This window comes from Saccopteryx bilineata, chromosome 2 (genome assembly GCF_036850765.1).
Source record: "Saccopteryx bilineata isolate mSacBil1 chromosome 2, mSacBil1_pri_phased_curated, whole genome shotgun sequence".
NCBI classification, from domain to species: domain Eukaryota; kingdom Metazoa; phylum Chordata; class Mammalia; order Chiroptera; family Emballonuridae; genus Saccopteryx; species Saccopteryx bilineata.
The window spans coordinates 313,206,130-313,220,786 of NC_089491.1; the positions used below are offsets into that span (position 1 = coordinate 313,206,130).

Consider the following 14,657-nt stretch of genomic DNA (forward strand, 5'->3'; position numbering starts at 1 on the left):
GGGGGAACAGAGTTCTTTAAAGAACAAAGCAAACACAGTCCTTTGGTCTGAGTCCCATCTCCCCATGGGCTCTCTGGTGGGAGAATCTGCTAGGAGAGTCACCCTCTTTTCCTGAAGTGGGAATGGTGGTGGAGTCAGTACTTCCCAGGGCCATCCAGGTCCCAGTTGGTCTGCACTTGCCTACCCCTGGCCTAACGGCAGAGAGACTTTGGGGGTCAGACAGGTAGCAGGAAAGAGCCAGAGTAAGTCAAAGACATTATCTCACTCAACCTTTCCTCACCAGGGTCTCTGGTCCTGTCCTCCTGTTTCCCTCTTTGTCATCTCCAGGTCCTTTTTCCTTCCACCCTCAGGAATGTGTGTGCTTGCTTCATCAAATCTCTTCCTCTTCCTCCCAGCTCAGGATAGGGGCTGTAAGCAGGTAATCATTAGGGGTGGGGCTGGAGAGAAGCTCAATCAAGCAGTGAGAGAAGGAAGTGGCTTACTCCTTCCTATTTGACTAGTGTTTTAGAGCTGATAAACACTTTCCAGAGGTAATCTTATTTAATTGTTATAACACTCTGGGAAAGATAAAGTTATTAAAAAAATTTTTATTGATTGATTTTAGAGAGAAAGAAAAGGAGAGAAATAGAAAGAGAAAGAGAAAGAAAAACATTGGTTTGTTGTTTTACTTATTTATGCATTCATTGGTTGATTCTTATATGTGTCCTGACCAGGGATGATTGAACTGCAACCTTGGTGTTGGGATGATGCTCTAACCAACTGCTACCTGGCCAGCGTGATAATCTTTTTTTTTTTTTTTTTTTTTTTAGTGAGAGTGAGAGAGGGACAGACAGACAGGAAGGGAGAGAGATAAGAAGCATCAATTCTTCATTGCAGCACCTTAGTTGTTCATTGATTGTTTATATGTGCCTTGACCAGAGGGCTCCAAATGAGCCAGTGACCCCTTGCTCAAGCCAGCGACCTTGGACTCAAGCCAATGACCTTTAGGCTCAAGCTGGCAACCCCAAGCTCAAGCTGGTGAGCCTGCATTCAAGCCAGTAACCTTGGGGTCTTGAACCTACCCCTCAGCATCCCAGGCTGATGCTCTGTCCACTGTGCCACACCTCATCAGGCAAATATTTTAATCTCCATTAGCGGTAGGAAATGAATGGATTGTAATACATGAGAATGTTTTATATTTTTAACATTATTATTATTTTTTATTAAAGATTTGTCTGCAAGCCAGATGCAGCCATCAAAAGAGCCACATCTGGCTCGCGAGCCATAGGTTCCCGACCCCTGACTTAAGAGGCTAAGCTACTTGCCTAAGATTACTTAGTAAGAGGTGGAGTTGTATTGCAAACCTGGAACTTTAACTATATAATGTTGCCTCTGCCTGTCAGTAACAGTTTATCTTCTCTCTTCCCTTCTTCCACCATCTTCTATTGGATGTGCACTGGAGTCAATTATGTCTTAATCATCCCCTCCCAGAATGCACAAGGTCCAGAGTAATAAGAAGAAAAGCAAGCTTCCTCCTGGGCACTGGAGTATTTGGGCCCAGGTATCCCTGTGGCTCTATTTGTTCACTTATTGGCCAAGACTCTGCCTCTAACAACCAGGTTTTTCCCTGGGATGGCCTCTCCACCTCTGAAGTGTGGGAGACACTCTCACCATTAAGTTTAAATGAGCTAAAGAAGGTGGTGGCTACTTTAGATTCTGGCAGAAATTAGGGTTGCCTTTTATTTTTGTCTGTCTGAAAAGATAATTTCTGAATATCTGGGAGGTATCACTAGATAGGAGTAGAGGGGTTGGAATGAAAGTGGTTTGGAAGAAAGGTAGGGGATGCCAAGGACAAAGGAAAAGGGCTCACTGTTCCAGAGGATACAGAAAAGGAAAATTAAGCCAAGCTGCCGGCCTAGCTCACTAAAAGCCCTGGTATTTTTAAATTTTTTTTTATTTTTAATTTTTTTACAGGGACAGAGAGAGAATCAGATAGAGGGATAGATAGGGACAGACAGACAGGAATGGAGAGAGATGAGAAGCATCAATCATCAGTTTTTCGTTGCGACACCATAGTTGTTCATTGATTGCTTTCTCATATGTGCCATGACTGCAGGCCTTCAGCAGACTGAGTAACCCCCCGCTCGAGCCAGCGACCTTGGGTCCATGCTAGTGAGCTTTCTTTCTTTCTTTATTTTAGAGAGGAGGGGGGAGATAGTGAGAGAGAGATAGAGAGAGATAGAGAGAGAGAGAGAGAGAGAAGGGGGAGGAACAGGAAGCATCAACTCCCATATGTGCCTTGACCAAGCAAGCCAGGGTTTTGAACTGGCAACCTCAGTGTTTCCAGGTTGACGCTTTATCCACTGCGCCACCACAGGTCAGGCTCTAGTGAGCTTTTTGCTCAAGCCAGATGAGTCCGCACTCAAGCTGGCAACCCCGGGGTCTCAAACCTGGGTCCTTCCGCATCCCAGTCCAATGCTCTATTCACTGCGCCACTGCCTGGTCAGGCAAAGCCCTGATTTTTTTTTTTTTTTTCATTTTTCTGAAGCTGGAAACGGGGAGAGACAGTCAGACAGACTCCCGCATGCGCCCGACCGGGATCCACCCGGCACGCCCACCAGGGGGCGATGCTCTGCCCATCCTGGGCGTCGCCATGTTGCGACCAGAGCCACTCTAGCGCCTGGGGCAGAGGCCAAGGAGCCATCCCCAGCGCCCGGGCCATCTTTGCTCCAATGGAGCCTTGGCTGCAGGAGGGGAAGAGAGAGACAGAGAGGAAAGCGCGGCGGAGGGGTGGAGAAGCAAATGGGCGCTTCTCCTGTGTGCCCTGGCCGGGAATCGAACCCGGGTCCTCCGCACGCTAGGCCGACGCTCTACCGCTGAGCCAACCGGCCAGGGCAAAGCCCTGATATTTTTAAAGGTGGAATGGTTTCTTACTACACATCTAAGAAGAAGAGCATAGTGTGAGTGAGGCATAGTGTGTTGTAGTGTGGGATAGAAAATAAACTGAAGACAAGATTGGGAGTCCTGGCTGGGTGGCTCGGTTGGTTAGAGCATCGTCCCTTATACCAAGGTTGCCAGTTCAGTACCTACCTGGTCAGGTGACATATAAGAATCAACCAATGAATGCATAAATAAGTGGAATTACAAGCCAATGTTTCCCTTTCTCTAATCTTTTCTCTCCCTTCCTCTCTCTCTCTAAAAATAAATCAATAAGTATAGAAAGAAAAAAAGACTGGGGTGGGAACAGACAAGGGTTGAAGGGTTAGATCCTCTTCTTCTTTCATAGAGAAATAGAGAGCTTTTTTAAAAAAGTTTTTATTTATTTATTTTTTTTAGAGAGGAGAGAGAGAGAGAAGAGAGAAGAGAGAAGGGGGGAGGAGCAGGAAGCATCAACTCCCATATGTGCCTTGACCAGGCAAACCCAGGGTTTCAAACCAGCGACCTCAGCGTTCCAGGTCAATGCTTTTTCCATTGCATCACCGCAGGTCTGGCTCATAGAGAGCTTTTAAGTTTGGGGACTGAGAAAGCCCTCAAAAACTTTTGGGATTCAGGTCTAAGGTTTATTGAGTACTCAGACTGGAGTTTGGCCCTTAAGAGTCCATCCTTAGCTCACAGAATCTTCCCACCCCCAGGTCTGGGAGAAAAGCTGAGGTCCTAGCTCACCTCTTATTTCTGGGCTCCTAGTGGGCAGACCCATGCAGCCAGGATTCTGGCTTCTGATTGGTTTTAAATTTAGTACATTTTTGGCATTGGCTACCCACTGAAGTGGGGGTAGGTAAGTGTAAGAGGTTCTGAGTAAGGGAGCCTCTGAACTGCTGGTTTGGGGAGTTTCTAGGGCCTTGCAGGAGGTCTCCCCTGCAAGTGTACTTCTGGAGCAATCAACCTCTCTCATGGCCCTGGGAAAGTCCTTTTTGCTTTCTACATGCTATCCTTCCTAGACAGGCATGGTTCTTTTCTTTTTTCTGGTCTTTGCTATATAAGGATGCTAACAGGGGAATGGGTGAAGGAGGTGAAGGAGTTGCTAGGCAGGAGGGGAAGCCAGAGAGCAGTGTGGGGGTGGTGCTGCTGGGGATGAGGAGCCCAACCAGCTCAGCCAGTGGTGAGGCAGTGGAGCTAGAAATAGTGGCAGAAACTAAAATTGGCACCTACAAGAGTGCTGAGTTGGGCTTGAAACCTGCAGCCTGGCCCGGTTTCCCAGCCAGCGAGGCTGGGGAGCTACTAGATCTGGGTTGGGCTCCCTCCTTCCTTCCCCCACACTTTTTGGGACCAGAACTGGGTAGGACTCTTGTAAACATGAGATGCTCTATCTCAGGGTGTTCTGTGCTTCTGGTCTCCAGAGAAATGGGAGACCCTAGAAGGCAGAAATGAGTGGCAAAGTAAGTGGGTATAGCTAGTGTGGAGGAGGAATTTTCCCAGTAGCAGGAAGCTCACCAAAAGTGGAGGTTGCCTCAAGAACTGGGTCTAAGGGTCCAGATACTCTTGGCTCAGTGCTAGAGCATTGGCCCAGTGTATGGATGTCCTGGATTCAATTCCTGGTCAGGGCACAGGAGAAGTGATCATCTGCTTCTTTACTCCTCCCCCTCCCCTTTCCCCTTCCCTCTCTCTCTTCCCCTCCTGCAGCCATGGCTCCATTGGTTTGAGCTCATCAGCCTGGGCTCTGAGGATGGCTCCTGTGGAGCCTCCACCTCAGGCACTAAAAATAGTTCAGTTGTGAGCATGGCCCCAGATGTGCAGAGCATTGGCCCCAGATGGGGTTTGCCAGGTGGACCTGGTCTGGGTGCATGCTGGTGTCTGTCTCTCTACCTCCCCATTTCTCACTTGGAAAGAGAAGGAAAAAAAAAAAAAAAGAACATACCCCACCACCCTTCTTGTGGAGAGACTGGCCATAACAACTGCACCCTGGTCTCTAGACTTTTGGTTCTGGCCTAACTTTCAACAGAGAGAACTTGAGTTAGACACAAGCAAGGACTTCCTCAGCTTCTTAGCTTCCACTAAAGGTGGCAAATTCTTCCCCTCCCTCCCACAAGTATTTGGCAGAGGCAGACACAGGAGGGGAGGCCAATTGACAGTGTGTAGTCAGGAAGGCCCTGGAGGGGTGGGGGCTTGCGGGACAATTCTCTCCTCTCCCCGTCTGTCCTCTGAAAGTGAATCCTCTCCTTCATGTCTTCTAAAGACCCAAACTTCAGTTCCTCTTTGACTTCCCGTCCTCTCTCCACCCCTGCCCCCAATCGTAAAAGGAGTCTGTCATCTCCGGCCTGCTTTGATGGACCAGAGGGCCGGGAAGGAATTGGTTGTGGGTTTCCTTAAGAGCTGGGGCAGCAGTAATCTTTCTGCCTGCGGAGTCTTTAAGTCCTACAAACTGGGAGGATGGGGCGAGGGCTGCAGGGCTGGGCAGGGGTGGCTTTTAGGAAGACTGGAGCTCAGAGGCGGGTCTCTGGGGCTAGAGGACTGCCCAGGCGCTGGAGGGGGCCCTCAACTTGTCCGTGGAACCCCCCTCACTTCTTCGAACTGCCCTTGCCCAGACCAAACAGTTGGTCCCCTGGGCACCCGCCCTGCTCCGCCCCGCCTTCCCCTTCCTGCGCCTGGGCGGGGGTGGAGACTCCGGTTTGAGGAACTGGCGCCGGTGCCGCTTGAGGGGAGTCCGACTTCCTGTCCCCAGAGCTACGCGTGCGGGGCAGCCCGTGCCCCTCCTCCCCCCACAATAGCTGGACGCCTGGGTCCCACAGTGTCCCTCTGGCTCCCCCGCATCGGGGGATTATGTCTCGGATCGAATCCCTCACGCGGGCGCGTATCGACCGGAGCAAAGAGCTGGCGAGTAAGGTGAGCCTTGCAACCTCTCTCCTCCGCGCGTGTCCCCAGGGTGTCCTTAGACCCCCGCCCGCAGGCGCGCGCCCTCTCTCCCTCCCTCCGTCCATAGCTCCTTGGACCAAAATCCTTGGAGCGTGGACTGGGCAGGCAGCTGGCGGGGTGGGTGGGGACTGTGAGTAAAGGGGGGGGGGGAGCAGTAGACACGATTAGCGCTCCAGCGCCACTTCCCTCAGTGCTGGGGTCTGGGGGGAGAGCGGACCTGGTATTGATAGCCTCTGATCCGGCGGGACCGGGTGTTTGGGGCCCTGCGAAAGAAAGTTGCTCGGGTAAGGGACAGAGCGGGAGGGAAGGGTGTGTATCAGGGTGGGGGTGGCGAGAACTCTGCGGCTCCCACCCGCTTGCTCTCTGCGTCCCTACACCCGTCAGTGCAGTCGCTGGCTTGGTTGTTCCCCCTTTGTCCTCGCCATCCAGTGTAGGGGGCGGGAAGGGGTGGTTTCCCGGCTTCCTCCCACCATCACCTCCAACACCACCCCCCTAAGACAAAAGTCAGCTCCTCCTCGCAAATGGACTTTCCAGCTGTGATTCAGTTCTCCTCTCTGGTGGGCGGGTAGGTAGTAGGGTCAGGGAAGGCTTAGTTCCCCCCCAGCCGGCACCTTCAGGTGAAAGTAACAGAGGTCTTTGTGTAGCTGGGATCCTTCTCTCCATGCTTAGGAGTCCTGAGCACCCCCTGTTCCTGCAACACAGGGTCTCCCACCCCTATCTGCCCCTCTAGCTTCCAAACTCCCATGTTCTCACAACCTGAAACAACCTGAAACCCTTAGGCTGACCCACTGGGCACTGTGCCCTGTCTGTCCCTCCTGCCCCAGCACACTTATCTTTTGGTCTGGGGTTGTTCACATACCATTTTAAGAGTCTGGGTGTATAATTTCTTTTCCCCCACCCCCATCATGACCTCTTGGCCACTCCTTTCCAAGTATCCTTTATCTCTGTCTTTGTACCCAGACCCACTCCCAAAGGTCTTTCCGCACCCAGACCCCAGGAATTAATGAAGCTGACTTGCAGTGAGAGCTGGGAGGAAGGTGGCACATGCAGACAGCACTACCCAGCCACTCAGGGCACCCACGTGGGAGCCATTCTCAGAAAGGCCAGGATTCAGCCCGTGACTGGTTTAATCTCTGGCTCCCCTCCCACCCCTGGGCCCCAGTGCCCTGTTCCAGGCTCCCTTCCTGTGCTGATCACTACCACCATCTTTAGGCAAGGAAACTACCCTTTTGGAGCCCTCAAGGATGGTGGAAACCCACCCACTCCTAGTACCTAGCCTGCCTACCTGTCTTGAGGCTAACTTGAGAGAGGTTCCATCCTGGAACTCTTCCTTAGGGGGTGAGATAAGATTCTACTAACAGGAAAACAGCTGGAGGTTTGAGTATGGCCTAAGACAAACTGAGGGCCAGGAGAGGTGGCTGAAGTGTGGAGGAACAGTGGGTGGCAGGCAGGCTCTTCTCAACCCGGTGCCAGGCCAGGCCCCGGCTCTGAAAGTCTGTTTATTTTTCAACGGTTTGAGCTGCGACCCTGGAGTAGAGCCAAGGGAGGTGGAGAGGTTTTTTTTGAAACCGCGGAAATTTGGTTCCACCCTAAAAAGGAAAGCCCTGTGTAAGCCAGTGAAGGTCAGACCTGGAGACAGGGGGTATCAAGAGGAATTCTGGGAGAATAGATTCTGGGGGTTCTTCATTATTGGCAGGAATGGGTGGGGGATGCCTGGGTCCTCATCCTGTTTTTGTTTGTTTGTTTGTTTTGGTAGTGGGGAACTCGGAATCTAGAAGCTTGGCTTTTTATATTCTGGGGTGGCCATAGTGGGAGGGGGTATTGGAATCTAGTGGGGGTTGAGAGGCTGAAGGGGTGGGTTTTTGAGGGCAAAAAGGCCAGGCAGGAGAGGAGGGTAGTTGTCAGTTTGGGCTGGTCGGGAAGGGGAGGGCTTTCGAGGGCCACCTCCGGAAAGCTGTGGTTACAGAAGCGGGGGAGTTGGTTCTTAGCCAACAAACCCTGGATCCCCTCTTCCCCCTCCCCCAAGCACACCAGCTGTCTCTTTTCTTTTTATTCTGTGGTGGGAAGTAGAGGGGGGACTATGGAAATGAGATAATTTCAGGAAGATGGTCTCTTCTGCTACCTATTGGGGGGATGGCTCAGAGATTAGCCCTGACCCCCTATTCCTTTCCGTACTCACCAGGATCTCCTTGTAGAAGGAAAAATTTAAGTCAAACCTGCCCTTTTTCCTTCCCACCCTCATAAAGTCTTTCTTTGTGGCTCCCCCTCCCCATGCTTCTTTTTCCTTTTCGGTCCATTTTCTTTCAGGCTGTCTTCAGCCCTCCACCCCCTCAACTCTCTCTGCTCTACTTCCTACCTCCACAGGACCCAAACCCAGAGGTCTCTTCTCTATTTAGCCCACCTCCGCTTTTTTCTCCTCCCCCAAAGCCTAACCTTCATGCCTCACAGAACAAAGGGTCTTTTCCTGCCTAGGAGCCAGCAGGGGCCACAGATTCAGGGATGGCTGTAGAGGCTGGGGGTATGCCTCTATATACCCCCAGCCTCTTGGAATCTCTAGGACCCCAGCATTGGAGTGTCGTGGGCAGGTAGAGTGGGGAGAGAGGAGAGAGACTATTTCTTTGTCCTGAATAATGGAGAGGTGGCTGGCTTTGTGTGTAGGACTAGGCGTGGAGCACACTGCAAGGCTGGGTGAGCCTAGAAGAGAGTTGAGAGGGGTGTTAGTTTGTGGGGAAAGTTGAGTTGGGGATCCCCAAGAGGCTGAAGCTTTTGGGGGCATAGGAAAAGATTCTAGGGGTCATGGAGGTTAGGGAAAGAGCTGAGGGGGAGGGGAGAAGCGAGGATGGGGGAAGGGCGCAAAAGCTTAAGGAAGTCACCCAGTGACAGCAGGGGAGTTGAATGAGCCTAGAGAAGAACCTGCTGGGGCTGACCAAAGGATTTAAAGAGGGGTCTGATCTCAGTCCCTCTGGCTTCCCTGGATCCCTGACCTTGGAGTCAGGGAGGGGACAGATCTGAACGTATGAGTCCCATGCATGCACATGACCTGCAGTGGGGTATATGTATGCATGTCTCTGTCCATTCCCAGATGTTCTGGATTAGTATTTGAATGGAGGAGGCTGGTACTTTGGATGTAAGGAAGCTGTTCCATTCTTAGCTTCTATCTCTGGTTTGAAGTGTCGTCCAGGAGCTTGCGTGAGATTGCTCAGGGTTTCTTGTGGCTGATAAGAGAAATGACTGAGAGGAGCTGCCTGGACCTTTCTGGGTTTGTTTATGTCTCCTTGGGGGAGGGGGCCTGCAGGCAGCAGCTGCCCCCCTCCCAGCTCTGCCAGCCTGCTCTGTGCCAGGAGGGCAGGGAGTCCTGGCATAGCTATTGTTCACTTGCACAAATGCCCTTCTGTCTGTATCACTCCCCCCTCCCTCTTCTGGTCTCCCTCTCCTGGCCTGACAGGTGTGGCTGGCTGGGGGGCAGGCTGGGGTCCAGGATGCCTGGGTCTCAGGGTCTTTAGCCTAATTTTATTCCCGATGGCCCTTACTACCCCTCTTCAGCTTCACCAGTGTGCCCATCCTCATTGTCTAGTGTCTCATCCTCATTCATCAAGCAAACATTTATTAAGTGCCTTTGTGTGCTCGGTGATATCTTTTTGTGTTATGTCTGGCTTTGCCGTTAGTGTTTCAATTGGCTGCCTTTGCCTCAGCCTCCTTTATCTTGTCCCTGGAAGCTCATAAAGAAACGGAGCCTGGCTGAGACCATCCCAAGGCCTCTTCTCGGTCCCATAGTCAGAAGCCCTCTGTCTCATTTCCCAGCCCTATACCTCATCGCCCATGACTCATGCCCTTCGCGGCCTGTGACTCCGTATCCCTGCAGGCCAGGGGATGAGCCACAGATGACTTGGAGGGCTCCCAGTGGAACCCTCCAGGGCCTTCTGGTCACCCATCATACAGAGGGTGCTGCCAGTTGCAGCTAGAGCACAGGCAATTCTGAGTACCAGGTGACTCCCCCAGATCTCTTGATTTGGACATACCCGATGGAGGAGCAAGGACAGCTGAGAGCTTAGGCTTTGGCTTGGAGAGGCTCTGACTCTCCTGGGTAGGCTCTGCCACCCCTGCTGCCTGCTGGGAGCACAGGAAGCCAGAGTCCAGGCTTTGGCATTGCCTTGTCCTTCATTTACATTACTGTTTTCCTTTTCTTTTGGCCTGAGTGACAAAGTCAGAGAAGTGGGGAGACTGCCTTTGCCTTTGAGTTTTGGGGCCACTAGCCACAATGCCCTCTGCTGTTTACCCCATCTTTACTTCCCCCAAAGTAACCAAGATCTGAGATGACAACGAAGGGGGGTTTGGGTTGGCCTTCTTCTGGCCTCTAGGTCTCAGCTCAAAGGGTGTAAGAGGAGAGAAGGGCTGAGAGCCCCTCAGGAGGAGGGAGAAGAAGAGAAATGAAAGGAGACTGAAAGCTCTGAACCTCTGACAAGGATTGAGGGTGCTGCTGGGACCCCTTCCTTGTCTTGGAATCCACTTATTCATCTATCTGTCCACTTATTCTTCCTTGCTTTCATTTCTTTCCTTCTTTCCAAATGTGTTGTGTAGGGCATGCTGTTTGTTGTATACCAGCCATTGTGCTGGGTGCTTATTCACTTTACACTTGATGTAGCAGTGGTGTAGATGAAGACTGTGTAGCAAGAAAGACTTCCTGTTAGGGTTTATGAGGAAAAATGACTCTAGACACTGGGCAGCAGAGTACTGAATCAAGCAGGAAGGGCCTGTGAGTGTTGGTGGTGAGTGTTATGGATTGTGGAGTAATGGGCCCTTTTCTTGGTGGACAGATTAGGGCGTGGAGGCAAAGGGCTGTCTGCTGGTGGGTGGGTGGGTAAATGGGAGAGCAATGTGATTATCTTAAGAATACCTGGAGGCCCTGGCCGGTTGGCTCAGTGGTAGAGCGTCGGCCTGCCGTGTGGGAGTCCCGGGTTTGACTCCCCATCAAGGCACACAGGAGAAGCGCCCATCTGCTTCTCCACCCCTCCCCCTTTCCTTCCTCTCTGTGTCTCTCTTCCCCTCCCGCAGCCAAGGCTCCATTGGAGCAAAGTTGGCCTGGTGCTGGGGATGGCTCCATGGCCTCTGCCTCAGGCGCTAGAATGGCTCCAATTATAGCAGAGCAACGCCCAGATGGGCAGAGCATTGCCCCCTGGTGGGCATGCCAGGTGTATCCTGGTCGGGTGCATACGGGAGTCTGTCTGACTGCCTCTCTGCTTCTAACTTTGGAAAAAATACAAAAATACAAAAAAAAAAAAAAAAAAAAAGAATACCTGGAAAAGAGTAAAACAAAGAACCAAACAAGCCTATTCATTTCTTCTCTGGGGCAGGCACCCATGGTGAGCAGTCCCTGTGTAATCCTGTCTTCACCAGCCTGAATCCTGGGGCGGGCACAGTCTGCCTCCAGGACAATAGCACTAGGCAGTGCCAGGGCCCCTGCTACTGGGCATTGCCCTTGTTGGGATGTGCTGTTGCTGTGGCTGCTGCCCACTGCTGGCTCACCTAAATAGGGGGTCACTTGGAGAGAGGGTGAGTGTTGGGAGTTTGAGAAGCCTGGACACAGAGAACCTGGGTTGTCTGTGGCATCAATGCCAGAGGGGGTCACCAGAGACCTTATTGGCAGCCCCAGTCCTCTCCCTTCTTTTTCAGCTTCTCCTCCTGGAGGCCCAAGGGTGGGGGGGTAGAAGTCTGGAGACGGGGGGGGGGGGGGAGAGTGGAAGCAGCATTAGGGCAGATCTGTGAGGTCTGGAGACGGGGGAGAGTAGAAGCAGCATTAGGACAGATCTGTGAGGTCTGGAGAGGGGGGAGAGTGGAAGCAGCATTAGGACAGATCTGTGAGGTCTGGAGACGGAGGGAGAGTGGAAGCAGCATTAGGGCAGATCTGTGAGGTCTGGAGAGGGGGGAGAGTGGAAGCAGCATTAGGACAGATCTGTGAGGTCTGGAGACGGGGGGAGAGTGGAAGCAGCATTAGGGCAGATCTGTGAGGTCTGGAGATGGGGGAGAGTAGAAGCAGCATTAGGGCAGATCTGTGAGGTCTGGAGAGGGGGGAGAGTGGAAGCAGCATTAGGGTAGATCTGTGAGGTCTGGAGAGGGGGGAGAGTGGAAGTAGCATTAGGACAGATCTGTAGCACTGTCCATTCTGGAGTTGACCTTGATTTAGACCAGGGGTCCCCAAACTACGGCCGCATGCGGCCCCCTGAGGCCATTTATCCGGCCCCCGCCGCACACCTGGAAGGGTCACCTCTTTCATTGGTGGTCAGTGAGAGGAGCATAGTTCCCATTGAAATACTGGTCAGTTTGTTGATTTAAATTTACTTGTTCTCTATTTTAAATATTGTATTTGTTCCCATTTTGTTTTTTTACTTTAAAATAAGATATGTGTAGTGTGCATAGGGATTTGTTCATAGTTTTTTTATAGTCCGGCCCTCCAACGGTCTGAGGGACAGTGAACTGGCCCCCTGTGTAAAAAGTTTGGGGACCCCTGATTTAGAAATCAACCTTGATTTTACTATGATTATTATATTAATATTCATGTTTTTGTTTGCTTGCTGTAATTTATTTTTATTTTTAAAAATTTCAATTATAATTGACATTCAATATTATTTGTTTGCTTGCTTTTAAATCAAACATGCTCAAAACATTTTGTGTCATACAGAAGGCTGGGAGGACAAAGAGGGTTTGAGAAAGGAGTGCGCATGGCAGTGAGAAAGATGTTCGGACTTGGTCTCCGCAGTCCAGTCCAGTTAATATTCAGAGCAGGATTTGGTCTTCTCAAGAGCAAGACAGATGGAGATTAGACCAAAGGGAGGATTTTCTAGTGATCCAGATAGGTGGGTACCAGACCAGAAAAAGGAGGCCTGGAACATTGGAGGCTAGAGTTAGAGACTGGTCAGGACTATGTGGAAGAAAGGGGGAGGGAGAGGCTAAGGGCAGTGGAGGAGAAGCTCCAGTGAGAAAGGGAAGGCAGAGGTGGAAGAGTAGAGGAGGGAAGGCATGGGATGGGAAGGAGACCAGGAGATAGGAAGAGAAGGAGTGTGAGAGGAGAGGAGAAGAGAAAAATGATGATATGGGTGGGGATTGACCTTAAGACCTCTGGTCTCTGCTCATCATCAGACAGACCTGAAGCCTCCTAGGGCAGGCAGGAGAGAAAAGGGTCCTGGGACACCAGGAAGTCTGGAGATGGGCTAGAGCACTGTGGCCCAGTGCCCTCTGGCCCCTGTGGTGTTGACTCAGCCCCTCCGCACTTCCCTTTTCCAGCCAGAGCACCAGACCGGTGCCTCTCTGCTCCTCCTCCACCTCTTAACTACCAGTGTGGCTGGAGCTGAGAGTCCAGCCTGAAGACTTTCCCCTGAGTTCTAATTCTCTGTCCCAGGACTCCCACCAGTGTTCTCCAATTTGGGGCTCAAACCTTCAGCTTCAGCAACATGATCCACTCATTTGTTCTGAGAGGCCAGGAAACCTTAAGAGGGTGGTCTTGTCAGCTCCTATTCTTGCTCCCCTTCCTCTAAGAGTGGAGAGAAAATTCAGACTAAAATGACTGCTGTAGGAGGCCCTGGAGTTGGTGGGAAGGAGGATATCCCAGGCTTTCAGGGAGGCTCAGGAGCTTGAGGGACAGAAAAGAGGTGCAGATGTCAGAGGGGAGCAGGAGAAGAGAGCAGAGATGGGAACAGCCAGCATCTGAGGTTTTGAGGACGAGCACATTGTATGCCCCATATTAGGGGAGACCAGAGCTGGAAGAACTGATGTTACAGCTGGAGGATGGAGGGTAAATGTCATAAGGGACTTCCTAGGACTGGAGAGACTAATTAGGTGAATAGAAGGAGGTATCTTAGGTTTTGGAGGGTTGTATGAGAGGGATAAAAGTTAGACTGCAGGAAAGACTTCCTGTCAGGAATGGCACCTAACCAGCTGGGTTTCCTTCCTTAAAGAGCTAGGGAGGAGGAGTGACCCAAGACCAAAACCAGGCTCCTCCTCCTATTTCAGGGTTAACAGAGAACATGCTGCCTTCTGCCTCCTGTGTACAGACCCTGTGTACCTTGCTGAGTGTGTGTGGAAGAGTCAGAGGTTTGGGATTCTGACTCTGAGTTGGAGGTGGCAGTAGAGGCATTCTGCCCCCTTCAGCCAATCTGATAAGGGGACTTCCTCCCCTACCCCCCTCCCTGACTGCCACAGAGACAGTAACTCCAATACCGGTTGTCATGGTTATAAGAGGAGCTAACTCCCATAGATCTAAAGCGCTGGTGAGCTGGCACCCTCTGCTTCGCCCGCTTTCCCTCCTCTCTGCGCATATTCCCCTGGCACAGAGAAGAGACACAGTGGCTTGGGGGCGAGCAGAGCTAGGGCTAGGAGGTGGAGTGAGGACGCCGAGGTCTAGTGCAGGGATGAGTGGCCACAGGAGGCAGCCCAGCCGCAGAGGCCAGGTAGGTCGGGGGCCAGCAGGGCCCTCGGGGCTGCCTGCTCGTTCCTGGGCAGCTGCAGCAGGCTCTGCCTTAGGCAGTGGTGTCTTTCCAGTATCCCCGGGCAGGCGTTCCTCCCTCCCTGGCCTATCTCTCTGGGCTCCTCAGACACTCTGGCATTTTCCAGCTTCGGTGTCTTTCTCTCCTTCCACAGACCCGGGAAAAGGAGAAGATGAAGGAAGCCAAGGATGCCCGCTATACTAATGGGCACCTCTTCACCACCATCTCTGTTTCGGGCATGACCATGTGCTATGCCTGTAACAAGAGCATCACAGCCAAGGAGGCCCTCATCTGCCCAAGTAAGTTGGACCCTGAATGTCATTCTGACTCGGTGCCCACTGACCCTAATCT

General features: G+C 51.8%; 1 protein-coding gene across 7 annotated transcripts in view; it reads left to right on the plus strand.

The window, feature by feature from the left end:
* Positions 1–14,657, plus strand: part of ARHGEF2 (Rho/Rac guanine nucleotide exchange factor 2) — a 56,106-nt gene that overhangs the window by 24,179 nt on the left and 17,270 nt on the right. For 4 of the 7 annotated variants that reach the window (XM_066261857.1, XM_066261858.1, XM_066261863.1 and 1 more), the window contains one exon: positions 14,461–14,605. In XM_066261857.1, the coding sequence (XP_066117954.1) occupies positions 14,461–14,605 (145 nt within the window). Of the gene's footprint in view, positions 1–5,596; positions 5,800–14,222; positions 14,271–14,460; positions 14,606–14,657 lie in introns of those variants that run through there. The other 3 variants (XM_066261859.1, XM_066261860.1, XM_066261861.1) reach the window with 2 other exon arrangements.